Genomic DNA, 15,401 nt, shown 5'->3' with positions numbered 1-15,401 from the left:
TACAAGCAGAAGGAGTTGAAAATAGAGTTCCAGTTAGCTGTAAATCATTGAGCATTAGACTTATTGTTCGTAGCGATATTCTATTGTCAATAAGTAGCAGTACCTACTGATAAATCAGCTAGTTGACGCTAGATGTCGACTAGGAAAATAATAAGCCTTTTGGTGAGAAAACTGATATCCGGTGAGCACTCTGTGCTTATTTATTTCTCTATGCATCTACTTACTGTAAGCAGAGATATATATAACTCCGTATAAGATAAATAAAGTCTAAGAAAAAAACGTGCCTCGGAAATCAAGAAAAATTCATTCTCGAATAGATGGCGCCATACCTTTGGCCTATTCTCGGCTAGATGGCGTTGACGACACCGTTTGATATTTAACAATTTTAACACATATCAGTGAAAGAACATGGGTCAGTATGGAACAATAAAAATTAAAAATCATTTATCCGTAAACATATTTTGATTAATTTATACATTTTCAATTTTATTTTAAGTTTTAATCGTGTGTCGATAGATGGCAGTAAATTTACAGTGACTACAAAATTTACTATGACAGGACCCTCTATACTATCTATTCTTTTTGCTGTAAGTCACTGCACTACATGCATTAACCCTTTAGTAGACAAAAGCGTACCACGCAAAATTGAACTATGTCACTTTGAAATAAAGTTCAAAATCATTGTGACAGTTAAATTTTCTCTGGCTTAAAAGGGCGGATACATTTAATAGCCGGGGGCACGGAAGTGCTCTGCCAAGTCGCAGCGGAAACTGCTGTATATCGGTCTTCTTTCGAATTGACTTTGAAAGAGGATGTTGCTTATTTAAGTTTCTAGTGGTTGACTGCAAGGTAAGTAAATAAGTGAACATTAAACTTCCGTTTTACCTACAGCCTAAAAGATGACTCACATCTATTTAGTTACCTGTTTGAGTAAAAGTAAACAAACAATTTGCATATTATTATTTTCGGGTAGTTATAAGATTTATTGGTTAACCAACCAAATAGGTACAAAACCGCCTGGATCTGTCAATGAACGAACCTGACTTTAACCTATATTATTTGATCTTCTAATGTTTTCATCTAGGTACCGTCAACTGGCTTATGGAGCCATTTGAGGGTAGATTTTGTTTATTTTTATTTAAATACCTAAAGATAGTAAACATAGTAGTGCTTTCCATATAAAACGAAGCGCCGGAAGCTCCGGCCCGGCTCCGGCCCGGTCTAGCGTAAGTCGCAAGCTCAACAACTGCCGTATTCGAACTTCAAGATATTCACAAGAGATGACACGTAGGTACTAGATCCATTCTAGATACGTTATAGTTAAGATATCAACTAGTTCTCTTTTGCAGCGCAATTCGGGCAACTAATGTCACTTTTACGTTAGATAGAGTAAAATATCTATTAGATGTGAGTTGGATCTCTAAGTCATATCCTGTGGAAAACGTTCAAGAGTATCTCCAGAACCGCGCAAATGTCAAATTTGACAGGTTAGATCTTAAACATATCGTTATCGTATCTTGGTGATGACTAAAAGATATCTAATAGATGTCTATTTCAAAATCCGAATCGGGCCCCAAGGCTTGTGTTGTGAGGTGAGATAAATACATATGTATGTAAAATTAAGCAGCAACATTCCTAACTGTACATCGGTGGACTTTATGCCTTTTGTGTTTTTGTTTTGTAGTTAACAGTGTGGGCGATGGTACTTATTAGCCCCCCCCCCCCCCCCACATCTGGCGTCTTTCGAGCGTCGGCGTCTGTCGGCGTCGGTCCAGCGCTATGGAAAATGACGTCGCTGCGCAGTTGCGTCGACGCTGCGTCGACGTTGCGTCGATGTCGGCCATAGAATTGTAGACGCCAGATGTGGGGGGGCCCTTAGGAACTATACCTGTAATGAACACAGAAATAATTTCCCTTGCCAGAAATCGAATGCTTGTTTTTTTTCCTAAAAGATACCTAGAGTACCTAGAACTGAAAATAACAGTTTTTGACTTGTCGATCTAAGCGCCGGCTATTAATTTTATATTTAGTAGATAAGAGATATTTTTACTAAACTTTACTGATGGAATTAACTTCATTCCAGAGAAACTCCGTCGTTATTCCGTTTTAATTAAAAATGAAAATAGCGTAGCATCCTCTCTGTTCCTAGAAGAACTATTAGACTTAACAATATAGGTACCCGAGACCTTCTTCGAAGAAAAGCTTTTGACGTAAGCCTTTCAGAATTGACGTAAAAAATAAGAAGGGTATTTAAATAAATGCTGAAATACTTTCATGATATCCATTAGACTTATTATTAGTTCGTATATTTATTTTATCTGGCTGTCAGTACTCAAAAACAAAGTGTTAGTTTTCTAAAATGTATAAAATGACATTACAAATATACAATACAATACAAATACTCTTTATTGCACACCTCGTTACAGAAAACAATACAAAGAATACAGAAAATAAGAGGTTAAACTACAGGCGGTCTTATCGCTGAAAAGCGATGAAATATCCATTAACTATTGTAACTTATTAATATTTTGTGTATACTACAAATGTATCGCTATAATTATGTGTATCGAAAGTCGTGACAATTCAAAAGTGCTACAATAATTCCAGTGTCTAAACATTATACCGTCGGGTGACAAGCAAAAGTCACTAACTAACACCATTGAAATTATTGGACAATAAACCGTGTTACAAGTGTAATAAAGTGCATTGTTACTTTAATATTTTGATAGTACTTAGTTACTTTTGCTTGTCACCTGACGATACATATCATCATCATCGAGTCTCTTAGGGTGGTATTCCACCTGTCTAGCCGCCATAAGGTACCTTTTGCCGTGGAACGTCACATATCTTTAGTATTTCATGCCTAGTGAATCTCTAAATCATTTCCCGAATGGAGCCGTAATTCCTTTGGCCAATGTACATAGTACACTCATGAATCTTAAATCCGATAGTGCTCCTGGCTGGGACAATATCCCTACAAAGTTCCTAAAAATGGCTAATGCAGAAATAGTCCCCGTGTTAACACATTTTACAAACCAGTGTTTCGAGAAAGGAATATTTCCTGCTCCACTTAAACAGACAGTTATCACGCCAGTTTACAAAGGAGGGAGCAGAGACAATATTAGCAATTACAGACCAATTTCGGTGCTACCGGCAATCTCCAAAATTGTTGAAAAATTGCTTAATTCTAGATTAATAGCTTACTTAAACCAATTTAATATCTTATCAAACACTCAATTTGGCTTTAGGCAACGTAAATCAACCGAGGATGCGGTGGCAGCGTTAACTTCACTAGTTGTAGAGCAATTAGATAACCAGCAAAAATGTATGTCCGTATTTCTAGACTTAAAAAAAGCTTTCGATACCGTCTCTGTTCCCATCCTTGTACATAAACTAGAAAAAATTGGAATAAGAGGAACTCCGCTTCTTTTACTTAAGGACTACCTATCCTATCTGATAGAAAACAAAAAGTAAAACTAGAAAACTGCACAGGGGGACTTAAGGAAATCTCTTACGGCGTACCGCAGGGAAGCGTTCTTGGTCCAACCTTATTTCTAGTTTACATAAACGATCTCTGCGGTATGCAAATCACGAATGCTAAAATCTTCTCATATGCCGACGACACCGCTGTTGTTTTTACAGGGGCGACATGGAATGAAGTTAGAGTACATGCTGATCAAGGATTACGGCAAATTCAGAAATGGTTGCATAATAATATACTTACGCTTAACACAGCAAAAACAAATTACGTTTGCTTTAGTATTTCGGACAACACGCAACCTAGCAGTGATTTTACTATTAAAATACACAATTGCGATGATACATTGACCCCAGGAACATGCAGCTGTCCGATCATCCAAAAAGTTGCACAAGCTAAATATTTGGGAGTTTTCATGGACCAGCGGCTCTCTTGGTATCCACACCTTGAATATGTCTCCTCACGAATAAGAAAATTTATCTGGATTTTCAAAACTTTGAGGTATGTGGTGCCAAGGGGAATGGATGGATCTAGTGACTCTGCCAAAGATCTACTAAAAGAAATATATATTGCTTTGGTACAGTCTGTCATAATTTACTGTATAACTATCTGGGGAGGCGCGGCCAAAACGCGTTTCTTGCAACTAGAACGTGCGCAGCGCAGCCTACTAAAGGTCATGTATTTTAAGAGAATAAGATTTCCCACTGAAAGACTATATAGTATGACAAATCTTCTTTCCATAAGAAGATTGTTTATTCTTCATATACCTAGTTCTGAAGAAACATAAATTATTACCATATGTTGACACTTGCATACATAGAAGACGATTGCATAAAATTGCGACTGTACCTCAGAATAAAACTAAATTTGCAAAACGACATTTCGTAGCACTTTCTGCTCACTTATACAACTTTTTAAACAATGAACTCAACATACACAGTAAACACTATTATGAATGTAAAAAGATTATACCGGCTTGGCTTATAACACAAACATACGAGGAAACCGAAGAATTACTCACTCGAGTAACCTATCGAACATAAAACACGCACAGCCTTACTTATGCATACACTCAAACACACACACGCACACACGCGCACACACATACATACACACACACACACACACACACACACACACACACACACACACACACACACATACACACACACACACACACACACACACACACACACGCACACACACATACGAGGGTTTTTATATTTTATGTTTTAACTACGTTTGTATATTGATCTGTTTTATTACAACATTTTATTTATACCTTTTTGCATGTTTTGTACCTATATAGCTTTTCAGCATCTTTATTGTAACTTTCGTTAGTGACCCTATTTTTCCATGTTATGTTTAGTATACTCCGAAGACAGCGCATGTGGAAGGTGTTAAGTCTTCGTTCGTGGAGATTGCTCAGCTTCCTAGCATCACCGCGCTACTCAAACAGAGACGCTTGCAGTGGCTAGGGCATGTGCAACGCATGGACAGTGCTCGTTTACCCAGACAGACTATGCTGAGCCAAATTGCAGTAGGCAAGCGCAACGTCGGACGCCCATTACTCCGCTTTAAGGACTGCGCAAAGCGCGACATGGTTGCGTTTAACATCAACTGCGACTCATGGGAAGATCTAGCTCTAAACCGCGTGGAGTGGAGAAACAGCCTTCTAAGAGGTCGCGAAACCCATGATAGGTCCTGGTTTCAAGACTTGGCCCGAAAACGGGCAATAAAACACATGCGCGATGAGGGTCGCCTCGATGCGGATCCTCAATGCACTTTTATTTGTCACAAATGTGGGCGACTGTGCCGTTCAAGGATCGGGTTATATAGCCACGAGCGACGCTGTCGCTAGTTAATAAGTCATAGATGCTGCTTAAATCATCTGTAAAGATGCACAAGGCCTAATGATGATGATGATTGTAACTTTAAGTTAATCAAGTTAATATACCTACTTACTCATATGTATATGTAGCACAATACTGTTAAAATTCTCCAGATAAGGAAGAGCGGTACCTCCTGGCACAGGCTTTAAAGCTTAAAAGGAGGTTCCAATCACTAGCTTTAAGATGATTATTGTGAAAGTAAATAAACATTTTAATTTAATTTTATTTTTATTTATTTTTTTAATGTGTATTTTGTCTCACATTTTGCTCAATGAGACAGTGAGACGCCATAACATTAGACAGATGAAATACCACTCTAAAATAGCGTCAGCCATCTAAACGCCTATATCATTAGGGATGTCAATCATCCGACGTTGAAAGCGACGTACTTAACAAAAGAATAACGGATTGTCTCTCTTGTTCCAGGGTCTGCCGAGGGTCCGCGCCATACAAAACACGATGTAAGTGCTCCCGTATTTCATTCTTTGTCCAACTGCCCGATTCGAATTTTCAGATACGTCAATGAATGGATCTAGGATATGGATTAGATATGCCAGTGTAAAAAATTACGTTTTTGTTTGAAGAAACGTCACATTTGACACTGACATATCTAATCCATGTCTTTTCTAGATGTATTAATTGGACGTATCTTAAAGTTCTAATCGGGCCGTAATACCGCGGTCACATACTCGAAGAGTGGTGTGGGAAGTAGTGAGGAAAGTATGCAACTATGCAGTAGACCAGGCCCCGTATACAAGACGCCAATCGCTTACGCTCCGTAGCGATCGAAACGCAACTGTCACTGTCGCACTAATATGGAAGAGTGATAGAGAGATATAATGCTTATCATTGTCGAAGCGATCGCGATTGTAACCTTGGCTAGGCCGGCTGGGGTCTCCAAACTTTTTTACCTGACGGCCATATTGCACCTCAGAAACTTTCGCGCGGGCCACCGTCGGCGCCGGGAGGGGGGATCTGGTTGCTGCTGTTAGGGCTAACCTGGAGCCTGGCTCCCGCAGGCCGGACGCTTTTGGTGTCGGCGGGCCGGATTGGAACGCGTCGCGGGCAGGATTTGGCCCGCGGGCCGGTCCGATGATTTTTTCACAGGCGGCGGCGAGATCGGCGTGAAATCGGCGTGGCATAATTGTTTATACAACTCAGGAACGTGGCTATTAAAACTTTGAATTAAAGTCAGACATATCCGATCCATGTCGTATCTTCAGTAATCAGCCAGCGTATTATGGATAGCTTTATCCATCTTTATCCACATGATAAAATAACAGTCACTGTTTAACACCGTGGGATAGAAAGTGACGGACACCGTTTTATCACGCTGTCACGTAGACATGAAAGACCATCATAACCGTACAGGCCGACAATAAAGTAATCAGTTCGAAAATATAGCAACAACATTTGCAAGCACAAGAATCCATAAAATATACAGCGGTACGACGAGTACAAGTTAACGGCACGTTAGATTTACATTTACGTTTACGAGGTTGGCACTTGTTCGTAACTACAATACCTACGGGGGTTTTGGAGTAACAAATTCCCAACCGTTCGATTTAGCCATATTGTCTAAATCAGACTCGCCCATCGGCGGTTCCGTACTTTTTAGTATTTTTTGTTGTTATAGTAAGCGGCATCAAGGTTAATGAGAGACAGCCTGGTGACAAGCAGACAGACGAACAGACGGACAGACGGACAGTGGAGTCTTAGTAATTGGGACTTGTTCCCCGGCTCTGGGCTTTGGAGGTCTTGCCCATTTTACTCCGCCATTTTAGCTTAAACCTATCCAGAGATTAAACTATACTGGTTATACTGCCGCGAAAGCTTGTATGTAATAGTTGGTACCTTCTGGCCCCTGTTTCACCAACGTGACAGGTGCGACGAATTGTAAAATCACTGTTGCTGACGTCACAGGCATCCATGAACTACGGTTACCGCTTACCATCGGGCGGGCCGTATTCCTGTTTGCCACCATCATTGTATTATTAAAAAAAACTTTATGATATCGGGAAAAAACAGATATTTCTCTTGCTAAGTTTATGACAATTGTCACAAGAAACACTACAATTGTCACGAAATTCCGACATATAACTCATTACCTGTCAAGAATTACCTACAATTCTTCTAAATCTTTGACAATTGTCAGAAACTTCGCAAGAGAAATATCTGTTTTTTCCGATATAATAAAGTTTTTTTTAAATAATACAATGATGGTGGCAAACAGGAATACGGCCCGCCCGATGGTAAGTGGTAATCGTAGCCCATGGATGCCTGTGACGTCAACAATAGTGATTTTACAATTCGTCGCACCTGTCACCGATGTGAAATTGGGGCCTGGTATGCATAAACACTAATTGCAATAAAAACTTCTGAGGTCGGGACGGCTACAAAGCTACATTGTTGATGTTCACATGTTTTTGTAGCTAGCCACACCTTTGCATACGGGAATGTATGTTGTACTTGCGCCTTAAGAGCCAACAGGAGTGGTCATTTCTCCATACAAACGTACTCGACTGTTTCCTCCGTGGGTTTTGATGCTAGAGGAATGATTTTTTCAACACAGATTAATATTGTCAATATCTGTGTCGGACCGTTTTGCTTTTTTGATATTTTTGTTTTTTAAGGCGCTAGAGCCCTTCAAAAATGGCTAAAATGGCCTATTTGACTATGCCGCAATGATAGGCGTAGTATTCAAACCTGATGTCAATCAGCCAAAAAAGCAAAACGGTCCGACACAGATAATTTCATAATCATTAAGATTTCCAAATTTGGTTACGATTGGTTAAGTTTTGGAGGAGAAAACAGTCGAGTACGAAACCTCGATTATAAGATTTTTACGCAGGATTTTTCGCCTTGTCCTTATCGCACTAGTTATAGGAGCCGCTTCTGTTAGCGAGACTGGTGTATTTACCTAAAATATTTAAAACTCAGCTCTTGTTTCGTCTTAACTACTTTTTACTAGCGACTTCGTCCATCATAAACTGGGTCAGTAGGTACTTGAGCGTTTGTTCCGTATCACCAAAGAGAATAGAGTGTATAGAGGCCGATTGTCAAAGTACACTAGGCCGAAGGTGCAATCTTTTCGAGCGATGGTGCCATAACCTTCAACTCTCGAGTAGATGGGGTCAATATTAATATTTAACAGGCGACAGAGACGCGAGAGGTCTCTGTCTCGTCGCGAACTGACGCTTATATGTTGTCTATGGTCAAGTGATGGTCGCGGTCTCCGGTCGCGGTCTCCTGTCTCGGTCGCTCGTCTCTGTCGCGGCGCGAACTTCCATCTTAACTGGCGCGGACGCGTGCGACGTCAGGTGGGGGGACACTTCTCCTTTCGGGCATTCTCGGCTCCTTTCGGCTCAGAATTGCTCCGAGCAATTATTAGGGTTGGCACAACTTGACGTCCCTTTGCGTGTACTACCACATGTACCTAATGACTTGAATTTTGACAACCCTAAATAGCCGAAAGGGATAGAAAGAATTAGAAAGGGACAGCATGATTCGTCCCTGAAACGCTGTCAAATTTTGGTTTTGTAGGAAAGGACGGTAGTACTATTTTTTATTCTTTGGCGACGGATTTTACCTAATAGTCTGGTTTTATTTTTCATAAAATCGATTTCGACTGGCAAATCATATTACTTTTTGGCAACCGGGTTTTTTAACCTAATTAGACCCCGCTGAATCCGAATTTGCCGGTTGCTTAATCGAAATCTTGACCGGAAGTGAGATATTTGACATTAAAGGTCCCTTTTTTTAGTTTTTCGTAAATAACTCTTAAACGGTGGCGCATAGCAAAAAATGTTCTGTTACATAAGTAATCTCCATAAAATTACCTACAAGAAAGATTAAGTACAATTTTTCGCTAGGATCAATATTCAAAGAGATGTTAACGCGGGAAATTTAATTATAATCACTTTTAAGGTCCCTTTTTTTAGTTTTTCGTAAATAACTCATAAACGGTGGCCAATATCAAAAAATGTTGTTAAACGATAATAATCTACACAAAATTTTGAACAAAAATGATTCAGTACACTTTTCGCAGGGATCAATATTTAAAAAGATAATAAAGAGGGAAAATTCTAGTATAATAAATTCTAAGTTTCCTTGTTTTTATTTATTCGTTAATAATTTGAAAAGTGTGACTCATAGCAAAAAATATCTTATACATAAATAATAAACATAAAATTTCCTACAAGAAACATGCAGAACACTTTTCGCAAGGATCAATATTTAAAAAGACAGAGCAGCGGGTAAGTTATATATAAACAATTTTATAGTCCCTTTTTAGTTTTTTGTAAATAACTCGTAAACGATGTCCCATAGCAAAATAGGTTTTTAAGAATAAATTATCTACATAAAATTTTCTCCAAAAAATATCTGGAATACTTTTCTCTAGGATCAATATTTAAAGCGATATTAAAGGAAGAATGTTAATTACAATCAGTTCACAGGTCACTTTTTTTTAGTTTTTCGTAAATAACTCGTAAACAGTGGCCCGTTGCAAAACAATATTATACATAAACATTAAACATAAAATTGTCCACAAAAAAGGTTCTGTACACTTTTTCGTTACGATCAATATTTAAAGAGGTATTAAAGGGGGTAAGTTAATTGTAATCAATTTCCAGGTCCCTATTTTTAGGTTTTGGTAAATGACTAATACATTGTTAAAAATTGGGTAATGTACAGTCGCCATCAGATATATCGGAGCGGCCAAGGTGTTCATAATATCTGAACACGCGCCCTAACGCCTTGACAATAGAGGCGTGTTCAGATATTTGTGAGCGCCTTGGCCGTTCTGATATATCTGATGGCGACTGTACATTACCCAATATTTAACAATGTATCTTTTATATGTGAAACGCGAGTGAATTGCCTTTAAAAATCCTGTAGGGGTCGGTTCAAAAACTAAGTAATTGGTCTGACTCACGCTTGACTGCATATTTCTAATAGGTTTTCCTATCATCTATAGGTAAAGAACTATTTTGTATGTTTTTTTTTTCAAAATTGTAGACCCAGTAGTTTCGGAGATAAAGGGGGGGGGGAATGGTAATTTTTTGGCTACAGGATTTTTAAAGGCAATTCACTCGCGTTTCACATATAAAAAATACATTGTTAAAAATTGGGTAATGTACAGTCGCCATCAGATATATCAGAACGGCCAAGGCGCTCACAATTATCTGAACACGCCTCTATTGTCAAGGCGTTAGGGCGCGTGTTCAGATATTATGAACACCTTGGCCGCTCCGATATATCTGATGGCGACTGTACATTACCCAATTTTTAACAATGTATTAGTCATTTACGAAAACCTAAAAATAGGGACCTGGAAATTGATTACAATTAACTTACCCCCTTTAATACCTCTTTAAATATTGATAGTAACGAAAAAGTGTACAGAACCTTTTTTGTGGACAATTTTATGTTTAATGTTTATGTATAATATTGTTTTCCAACGGGCCACCGTTTACGAGTTATTTACGAAAAACTAAAAAAAAGTGACCTGTGAACTGATTGTAATCAACTTTCTTCCTTTAATATCGCTTTAAATATTGATCCTAGAGAAAAGTATTCCAGATATTTTTTGGAGGAAATTTTATGTAGATAATTTATTCTTAAAACCTATTTTGCTATGAGACACCGTTTACGAGTTATTTACAAAAACCTAAAAAGGGACTTTAAAATTGATTATTTATAACTTACCCGCTGCTCTGTCTTTTTAAATATTGATCCTAGCGAAAAGTGTTCTACATGTTTCTTGTAGGAAATTTTATGTTTATTATTATATTTTTTGCTATGAGTCACACTTTTCAAATTATTAACGAATAAATAAAAACAAGGAAACTTAGAATTTATTATACTAGAACTTTCCCTCTTTATTATCTTTTTAAATATTGATCCCTGCGAAAAGTGTACTGAATCTTTATTGTTCAAAATTTTGTGTAGATTATTATCGTTTAACAACATTTTTTGATATTGGCCACCGTTTATGAGTTATTTACGAAAAACTAAAAAAAGGGACCTTATAAGTGATTATAATTAAATTTCCCGCGTTAATATTTCTTTGAATATTGATCCTAGCGAAAAATTGTACTGAATCTTTCTTGTAGGCAATTTTATGCAGATTACTTATGTAATAGAAGATTTTTTGCTATGTATGCGCCACCGTTTAAGAGTTATTTACGAAAAACTAAAAAAAGGGACCTTTAATGTCAAATATCTCACTTCCGGTCAAGATTTCGATTAAGCAACCGGCAAATTCGGATTCAGCGGGGTCTAATTAGGTTAAATAACCCGGTTGCCAAAAAGTAATATGATTTGCCAGTCGAATCAAGAAGGAGAGCGATTTTGAATTTTTATGTCTAGTCTATAAGTACACCCACATATGAACGCCCGCTCCGTCACCCGCGCCAGCTAACGGACGCCCTCATGAACTCATTTTAGCCGAATGAAATAGAGATTTTAATGAAATTTCTGGTTTACGGCTACATAATTGGATTTCTTATATCTGGGACAAATTACCATCTCCAAGAAAACTTCCATAAGGAATGTACCATCCTGTCAGATCATAATTATCTTACTTGCAAGTCTGAATAACGAAGACTGTTTGCATATTATTAAAGTCATAAATATATTTACACCTTGTGCTGAAACAAGTTAATATGCATAACATAACATATTTTATGATTATGGCTTTAACTATGCAAGTGCTCAACTTTGTTGAGAATGTAAGAGTAAGCTATGCATTACGTTGCAGAAGCGTATACATTATTTTGTCAAGTTTATTTTACGTAGCTACCGTCATAAAAAGTTAACAAACTATTTAAATATTTAATGCATATGAAATGAAAAAGAATGAAAACATTTATTTTCAGGCAACTATTGGCCCATAGATAAATACCTTAAAACTAGCATACATACTTATTACAAAATATATCTTAAAACTCAAAACACAATTATGGCTGCGATGCTGTTCGCAACCCCGCAGTGTCAGGGAGCCGGCCGCGGAACCGCCGGAACTTGACACCCTTCGGCCAAAACTCCTCCTTAGTGATATATCTAATGTAGAAAAATTATCCATTTTCTAGCAAAACCGATAATGGCCCGACCTACGTCTATTGGATTTATTCATATTTGTCCCCGCCGGGAACAGATTTATATGAATGATTCTCATCTGTCCCCGCCTCCATGTATGGTCGCGGTCACGTGGGGTGGGGACGAACGGGAATACGAGTAGGTACTCTTTCTATTATATGCCACGTTTTAAAAAAGTCATTGTCATACCTAAAGTGTTGCAAAATCTTGAATTGACCTACTAATAGTATTTTTTTATTTCCAGGTAAAATCTGCTTCATCTCTTCTAAACCAAGCCCTTCTTCATCTTCAACATGGAGCTCGAAGACGTGGAAAACTATGGCAACGGCAACTTCACATACGACGAAAACAGCACTTACAATGGCACCGCTTTCGAAAACTGCCCAAACATCAACATCCCCGTCGTCTACGTCGTCACCCAAGTCCTTTACGCCCTCGTCTGTATCGTTGGCCTCCTTGGAAACACCCTGGTCATCTACGTGGTTCTACGCTATTCCAAAATGCAGACAGTTACTAACATGTACATCGTGAATCTTGCTATCGCTGACGAATGCTTCCTTATCGGTATACCCTTCTTGATTACTACTATGTCGCTCCGAGCCTGGCCTTTTGGAAGATTCATGTGTAAAGCCTACATGATTTCCACGGGAATCAATCAGTTCACCAGCAGCATCTTTCTATGTATCATGAGCGCGGATAGATATATAGCAGTCTGTCATCCTATAGCTGCTCCTCGATTACGAACACCGTTCGTCTCTCGAGTTGTATCCGCTGCCGCTTGGACTGCCTCTGCCCTTGTCATGACACCTATCTTCATGTACACAACTTTGATACCAACTGAGAATGGATTATCCTGCAACATTGTCTGGCCGGAGCGAGAGTTCAACAAAGGACAGACGTCATTCACTCTTTACTCCTTCGCTCTCGGCTTCGCAGCGCCGCTGACTCTCATTTTCGTCTTCTACTGTCTCGTCATCAGGAAACTGAAGACGGTTGGACCAAAGAATAAGTCTAAAGAGAAGAAACGAAGTCACAGGAAAGTGACAAAGCTGGTTTTGACGGTGATAGCGGTGTATGTGCTTTGCTGGCTGCCGTATTGGGCGTTCCAGGTTGCACTGATCTACTCGCCACCCACAGAGTGCGCTAGTCGTATAACGGTCACAGTTTTCTTGGTAGCTGCTTGCTTTAGCTACAGCAACTCTGCAATGAATCCGATCCTCTACGCGTTTCTATCAGACAACTTCAAGAAGAGTTTCCTAAAGGCCTGCACGTGTGCGGCTGGGAAGGACGTGAACGCGACGCTTCATGTGGAGAACAGCGTGTTCCCAAGGAAGCGAGGAGGCGCACAAGCAAGAGCTCAGGCGAGAGCTTTGAACGAGACTCGTGCCAGTCTTTGTGTGCCAGTTGGAGGTCCGTCCCGTTCTGATGCTTCGACGGCTGTGACTACTCGCTCAGCGGTGCCTAGTGAGGCGTTTGCTTTGGAGCCACCGCCGGGGCAAAGTGCGCCTCTGCTGGCGCCCAACGGGATCACACATTCGCGTATGTGAGTGCGGCCGCGGCGCGACCGCGATACCTCAAGCGTGTGCGTTGAGGAGGACACTCTTATCGTGTCCCTAGACTAGATAGAGAGAGATGGACTCATTAAGTGGGGGTGCGCGACGCGAGCCCCGTCCCGCACCGCCGCTGTATACGAATTGTTCCTCTAAGTCTAGTGTCATTAAGTTTAATTTCGTGTAAAAAGGTGTTTCGGTATAGGGTTGTAACGATGAATTTATTAAAGTGTAGTTTTGTATGTCATCGTAAGTGGGGATGTAAAAATGTACATATCGTGTAAATATTCTTATTTGTCACATGTCCGAGTTGTAATAAAATTACATTTGTGAATGTGTTGTTTATTTGTCGCCTTTTTCTGGTCCTGGAAAAGTATACAGGGTGCTGCATAAGTAATGGTACCTAATTGGCTATAGCCAATTAACTATTAACGATATTACCGGTACTAATTAAGTTAATTAACTAGTGACACTTGGTTACGGTAATTAACTTGTAGCTATTTTAATATTATCAGCACTTCACGTTTCACACATTGCACAAAGTGAAATGCATCTAGTTTATGTTACTTAATATCGTTAAATTTCATTAGGGTTTCTAATGTAACAGGTTTTAAAAACTTATTAATATTGAATGTATTCAAAACCCTACAGAATAAAGTGACAGATGAAGTTAATCACGCTCACAAACAATTTTTTAATCTGTACCTCCAAAATATACGAGTATGTATATTAAAAATGCGTGCTTCAGTAAGTATATCAACACCCTAACTCACTTTATACTCGTATGAAAGGGAAAGACTTTTATTCAAAGATCAGAAACGAGGCGACGCGAGGCGACGGGAGGCGACGCGAGGCGATGGGAGGCGACACGAGGTGATCAATCACGACAGACAGGCGACAGACGCATGATTACACCGTGAGTGTGCATAACTAGGAATGTCGAAGCTTATTCTGACTCGACAATTTATTAAGAAAGTAGACGACTTCTTCTCTGAGATACGACTGCGTGCGACATAAAATAGTAGAAATTAAATAAAATGGAACTAAAAAAATTCCATACTAAATTGTTGCCATGTTTAAGCATTTTACGTCAATAATGTGACAGTTACGTACAAAGTGGCGCCCTCAATAATTTTCTAAAATTTCTTGTCGGACCATAGTCCCCATTTTGCTCTCTGGATATAGTCTTAGTTCTTTTTAATACTAGGTACCATCCATTATAGAAAAAAAACGAAGGAAAAGGGGCTGAATAACCGTTACAATGTTGTTGTTATCATCGCTGTGTCTGTCGATTTCCTTAATAAAATGAATGACATTCACCGCCGCATTATGCCACGATTATGACGTTCATTCCATCACTCATTTTATCAAGGAAATTTG

The 15,401-nt window shown here is 39.1% G+C and overlaps 1 protein-coding gene across 1 annotated transcript in view; it reads left to right on the top strand.

Moving 5' to 3' along the window:
• LOC134665421 (somatostatin receptor type 2-like) overlaps positions 1-14,355 on the top strand; it is a 28,871-nt gene extending 14,516 nt beyond the window's left edge. Inside the window, exons 2-3 of the mRNA XM_063522384.1 lie at positions 5,797-5,831; positions 12,716-14,355. Coding sequence (XP_063378454.1) covers positions 12,765-14,018 — 1,254 coding nt within the window. The 5' untranslated portion in view covers positions 5,797-5,831; positions 12,716-12,764 and the 3' untranslated portion in view covers positions 14,019-14,355. The remainder of the gene's footprint in view (positions 1-5,796; positions 5,832-12,715) is intronic.
• The last annotated feature ends 1,046 nt before the right edge of the window (positions 14,356-15,401 follow it).

This window comes from Cydia fagiglandana, chromosome 6 (assembly GCF_963556715.1).
Source record: "Cydia fagiglandana chromosome 6, ilCydFagi1.1, whole genome shotgun sequence".
In the NCBI taxonomy this organism is placed as follows: Eukaryota; Metazoa; Arthropoda; class Insecta; order Lepidoptera; family Tortricidae; genus Cydia; species Cydia fagiglandana.
Note: the sequence above shows the minus strand (reverse complement) of the source record. Positions and strands in the feature narration are given on the sequence as shown.